Genomic DNA, 6,000 nt, shown 5'->3' on the forward strand with positions numbered 1-6,000 from the left:
AAACCGTTATTGTTCCAGATGAAGTCAAAACAATTAAATAGGTACATTTTACTTGCCATGATTCTAAACAGTACTGTTTTCCAGTGGAAAAATGTGGAAATATATATGTGCCAACTAAGTTAAAATGGGAATTTCTAACATTGACTTTTTTCTTCACCATCAAAACGTTCCAATTCAATAAAAATCAACATAAAAATAAATATTCACAAAATATTCAGTGTTAAAAAAACAAAACAAAAACAAATCCCTGTCCAAATTCAAATTACAACTCACAAAAGCATCCTAAGACATTCACATAACCAATATATATATATATATATATATATATATATATATATATATATATATATATATATATATATATATATATATATATATATATATATATATATATATATATATATATATATATATATATATATATATATATATATATATATATATATATATATATATATATATATATATATTTTTTTTATTCATCCAACATCCAGGATTTATTGGTCATGGGATGCTGACACCGGAGGGGCAGTTAGATACTGTAATTCACTATTAAAAAAACCTTACTCTTTATCAAAAAAGGCTTGTTATTTTCCGTACATCTACTTTGATCTTTTTTTTCCACAATAATGTGCAATTACAGTGATGTACAAAGTTTGAGTACTTTAAAATTTCATCCACCTCGGCTCGTGTGAAAAAAAGTAAGTTATAAAAAAAACAAACAAAAAAACATGTTAATCACAAGCGACAACGTCACACCATCAAAACAGTGTCCACTTTCCGTGATTAATTTCTCAAAGTGTGGTACATGGGCTCCCTCTAGAGGTACACAAAAGAATCACTGCCTGAATACAATTCAGTTGTACTAAACTTTTATGTTCAATATCAATGCATTTGCATTGTTCGGTGTGATTTTTTTTCCATTTACACTTTTATTCAGCTTTTATTTACGATACATTTTTATTGGACAATACAGAATTTAAGTACAGTACGTTTTTTTTTCCTATATTGAAAAACAGTGTTAATGTTCATACTGCGCATTGTGTAACAGTGGCTTACAATGGTATTACGGTCAATAGAAATTAAACATTTGTATTGTTTTTTTTAAAACAGTTAATTAATGTATTTTAATGTCAATGAAGGTGATATTTGGAGTCAGAGCAGAAGTATTCTTTGAGGCGGCACTAAGCGCTAAACATTGCTGATGTAAGATTGTGACATCTAGTGGACAAATTGTGTCACTACAAAAGAGGCAAGGAACGTCAGTGTTGTACAAAAAAATACCATACAGTATATTAAAATGAATAGACCCTTGCAGCCGACGTCACTGCTTAGCTCCCGCTCCGCCTCCCGGAGGGCAAGCCTCCCATAACAAATGAATGTAGAGAGCTTGGTTTTCGTTAAAAGTTGGGAAATATGTCGTGTCACACATGAAACGTCCCGAGTAGGACACTACATTACTGCGATTCATTGAAACCAGTCGTTTAGAGCAAATAGATACAAAAAATGGAGTTTGTTGGAGGGCAAAGTGGAATTGGAAACTTAAGGTATGTTGTTTTTGGTTGAAACAGTACGTCGATCACTAGCTACTTTCGTGGTGTAAATTGTCATTCATTACATCTTTTCTGTCCGGTTATACTCGTCTTGCTAGTCGAAGTCTTAAAGTTCAAGCTATCTTAGCTTGCAAGCTGCTAACACGTTTACAACACATTCCTCAGGAGAGATCAAGCCTGAGTTAAAGTGTTGTGATAATCTAGTTAATTCGTTAACTTTTTGTTTGAATTACTTGTTCCGCCTGGTTTATAAAATCACTGCCGACAGCCGAAAGAATTATCCGATCGCTATTTGAGACATTAGAGTATCCGTAGGACGCGCACAAGTTCACCATAACATTGGTAGTTGATTTATCAACTGTTTGAGCTATTTTCTAGGTCACTGATTGTTTTCTAATTCTAATTCTAATTGACGCTTGTCACTTAATCGTGACGTCACACTAAAATGGTCTACTGTCAATATATACAAAAACGTGTTTTAACAATTTTGTGCAATTATTCACTACCAAAAAGCAGTAAATAGTCGACAAATCACATGAGGCTATTTGAAGCGCGTGCTTGCCACGTGACCAACAACGTCCGGCGTGTTTGCGTGTAACGGACGTCATCACGTCCTCCGCGCTTCTCACCGCGGCCGTGACTGCCCTTCATCCGTCCACATCCTGCCAGGCTCGACTTCCCCAAGCGCGCAGAAATGGCCCTGCTCAAGTCCAACAAAGTGTTCGTCTGTTTGGGGAACATTACCCCGGCACTCGGTGTTATGTCCTCCCGTAACAGGTAAACCGCGACATTGTGTTAAATTGGTCCACAGTGTCGTAGGCCTATGTTCCATGTTTTAGCCGCGAAGGTAGTTGTCGCTCATGTTAGTTTATTTGGCAGTCGTAGAATATAATATTCTCGGTCGCACCGACGGAAGCTTGCTTCCCCTGAGGAGCTAATGCTAGCCGCACTAACTGGCTAGCTAACGCAGTCAGGGGTCATTTGGTGACATTAGGCCTTGGCATCGAAATGAGCTTGTTTGCGCCCGGCGCTTTTTGGATAATTCCTATACTAGCCTCAATTGCACCTTTTGTGCGTGTTTGGGATTTAAAATCACCAATGTTGTTAATCAAATTCAGGAATCGGTACCACTTCCCCTAAAGCCGATATACAGGGATTAGGGGTTGGGGTAACTGTCTACATGATTTTGTTTTAGTGCGAAATGCAAAACAAGAATGCACAAATAACTTGTTGCTGTCTATGTATGTGTATTTAGTTGTTCCATACTTTTAAATAGGTGCTGTATTATTTAGCCAAGGCAAACTCGTTTATTAATTTGAGCCAACCGGCTTTCCGTTGTTGGTTATTACACGCGTGCTGATTGGCTTTTGTGGGTCGTATTCCGTCGTTGATTGGTTCAAATATAGAGGCGTTGTTCACGCAAGGATGTGTAGTTGGCGAAACAGCCTTTTTTCCCCCTTCTTTTTTTGCTTCAACATGCGTGTAGATTTTACAGCAGTCCGATATATTTAATATCGGTATTTATTTTATAGAATAAACTTTTTAATTCGAGTCTGAGTCCCTATTTGTTTCTGTGGGCGTTTTCTTCATCTATCCGTTGTCCTTCATAATTTTAAATGTTAAATGCTTAAAAAAATATTCAAAACTTATTCTTTTACGTAGGTTCCAGACTTGTGATTTCTTTGTAGGTGTTTGTTTGCAAGAGAAATGACCCTATGGTGGCCTTTGAGCTATTGATCCTTGGTAGCTAATGTTTAAAAGCTGACGTTCAGGTGTTCAAAGGTTTTATGTGCATGTCAACTATAATGCATCACTTGAAATGTGTTATCTAGTTTCTGTTCTGGATTCTCATGAATGCCATTGAGAAAGCACTGACAGAATATGTAACAGCTGAGTTGACAAGTGTTTTTCGGTCTTTGGCAGGAATTTTGCTTACAAATAAATGTTTTCACATTATTATTTTGGTGATTTATTATTATGAGGATGTTCTTGGAGACCGTTGCCCTTTGCAGAGATTTCATTCCTAATTTTAGCTACACTTAAATAGAGGGTTTACAAAGCAGAAGAAACTTGATACCCATGTTAGCCTCAGCTGTCTTAACATGGAACTTTTCACATTTGTTTCTTTATTTATTTTAAATAAATCTTCAATATATATTTAATGCAGTGGATTACAAAAAAAGAAGTAATTCAGTTAAATGTCATTTAAATATTAGGACTTTATAAGATTAAAACGAGATGTATGACATTCTTGTGACGTTGCGCACGTTACTCACGTGTTGTTCATGTGCTCTACACCAGCGTGGCCTCCTCAGGTCACATGATTTGTGAATCTCAAGCATCACAGACTACAGTTATTACATTAGCATGCCCAGTGTGACTTAAGACTCTCATATACTTCCGTTTGGACCTTGTACAAGTTGCATTAGTGCTGCTGTTCATAATGGATGCTTTTTCCTGTGTCCAATCAGTTCCTGGTGGGGTGGAGTGCAGATGGGTCCCCCTGATCCCATCCTGGGGGTGACCGAAGCCTTCAAGAGGGACACCAACCCCAAGAAGATGAACCTGGGGGTGGGAGCCTACAGGGATGACCAAGGCAAGCCCTTCGTCCTCAGCTGTGTTCGCAAGGTAAGACTGCACACAAACACGTTAATACCCTTTAAACCTTGTGACAGGTTGCATGTTTTTGTTTTGAATTTGTGTATGTAACCATACTGGTGTGTTTTTCAGGCAGAGGCATTGATTGCCTCAAAACAGCTGGATAAGGAGTATCTGCCCATTGGTGGTTTGGCAGAGTTTACCAAAGCTTGCGCCCAACTTGCTCTTGGCGCTGATAATGAGGTCTTGAAGAGTGGCAGGGTAAGTTGGCGTATGTGCGCTAATTCACCACAGAGACGGTTCCATTTGTAAACGAGTCGTCTCCCAACAGAGCATCACTGTCCAGACCATCTCAGGAACTGGATCACTGCGCGTTGGAGCAAACTTTTTGGTAATCCGCTCTTGTATAGTATTGTAAGTCCGCTAGCCCAAATGAACTGTAAGGCCAGGCAAGAATTTTCTCACTTGTCTTTTTTTTTTTTTTTTTTTTTCTTCTGGCCCAGTCCCGGTTCCATGGAGGTCCTCATGATGTGTACTTGCCCAAACCTTCCTGGGGTAACCACACACCCATCTTCAGAGACGCTGGAATGCAGCTCAAAGCATACCGCTACTACGACCCCTCCACATGTGGCTTTGATTTCAATGGTGCTCTGGAGGACATCTCTGTAAGACATGATGAGTCGCATGGGTGGTGGAGTATTTTTTTTTTGTAGCCATTTATGCAACAATCTCAAATCAGATTACAAGGTGTGAAATCTTTACATTAAAGAGTGACTAGCGAGCTACGATGTTCCCTCGTTTATCTCGGGTGTTACGTTCCAAAAACTACCTGCGTTATGGAAATCTGCGTTAACAAAAACAAAAAAAACAAAAAAAAACATCCGTTAATTATACATATATTTTTTCGTTTATTATGTTTTTTTGTTTTGGTATGATTTTTACTTTACTATAAATGCTTTTTCATTTATCAAATAATGTATGTTCTTTTTTTCCCCACTTACATTCATTTTATTCCATTAAAAGTATGTTTTTTTTTTTCTGTATTTTCTTATTACAGTATACAGCACTATATATATATATATATATATATATATATATATATATATATATATATATATATATATATATATATATATATATATTTTTTTTTTTCATTTATTGTTTTTTCATTCATCATTTGTTTTTTTTATTTACAGTCATTTTTTCCAAACTTATTCACTGCCAGCCATTTTAGAAAATTTCCAAATGTCCAATATCAACGTGATATTACGTTCAATAATTATATATAAACCAAATCTACCAAATGACAGAATAGACTCCCTACTTTTTGCCTCGTCCCGTTCTTTTAGAATTAACAGTAGAAAAATGTAGGTTTGCCAAAATATAGCCATTATTCCCATGGACTCTGAAACTGTGTTTATTTCGTATAAAATGGGGCAATGATGTCATCTACCGGTGGTTGGGCATTAGTAAAGTTTGACATTTACAGTGGAGCATAATCTGATTCTCCCCATCTATCCCCACTCAAAAAGTATATATAATTGGCAAGTATACTTGTCAAAGGCAGTGAATGAGTTAAAAGTTTTTTTTATGTACTTGTTATACAGCACAGTATATATTTTCTATCTCCGGAATGCAATGTCATGGAGCGACGGGTCAGATGGAAAGGTCTCGCTGAGACGAATCCGCAGATGCCCGAATGACCCCGGTCGGACGTAGGGTTCGAGATTTACGGCCGCGTAAAGACAAAAAAAATAAACCAAAAAGTACATTGTAAGAAAGGAGAAAAAAAAAAAAAAAGCACGCTGTAAAAAATACGCAAAACAGTGAGGGAACACTGTACATGACC

The 6,000-nt window shown here is 36.9% G+C and overlaps 1 protein-coding gene across 1 annotated transcript in view; it reads left to right on the plus strand.

Annotated features, from left to right (window-relative positions):
- The first annotated feature begins 2,125 nt into the window (after positions 1-2,125).
- LOC144017247 (aspartate aminotransferase, mitochondrial) overlaps positions 2,126-6,000 on the plus strand; it is an 8,200-nt gene continuing 4,325 nt past the window's right edge. Inside the window, exons 1-5 of the mRNA XM_077518600.1 lie at positions 2,126-2,330; positions 4,025-4,181; positions 4,284-4,412; positions 4,483-4,542; positions 4,655-4,816. Of these exons, the coding sequence (XP_077374726.1) occupies positions 2,248-2,330; positions 4,025-4,181; positions 4,284-4,412; positions 4,483-4,542; positions 4,655-4,816 (591 nt within the window). The 5' untranslated portion in view covers positions 2,126-2,247. The remainder of the gene's footprint in view (positions 2,331-4,024; positions 4,182-4,283; positions 4,413-4,482; positions 4,543-4,654; positions 4,817-6,000) is intronic.

The sequence above is a fragment of the Festucalex cinctus genome, chromosome 4 (assembly GCF_051991245.1).
Source record: "Festucalex cinctus isolate MCC-2025b chromosome 4, RoL_Fcin_1.0, whole genome shotgun sequence".
Lineage (NCBI taxonomy): Eukaryota > Metazoa > Chordata > Actinopteri > Syngnathiformes > Syngnathidae > Festucalex > Festucalex cinctus.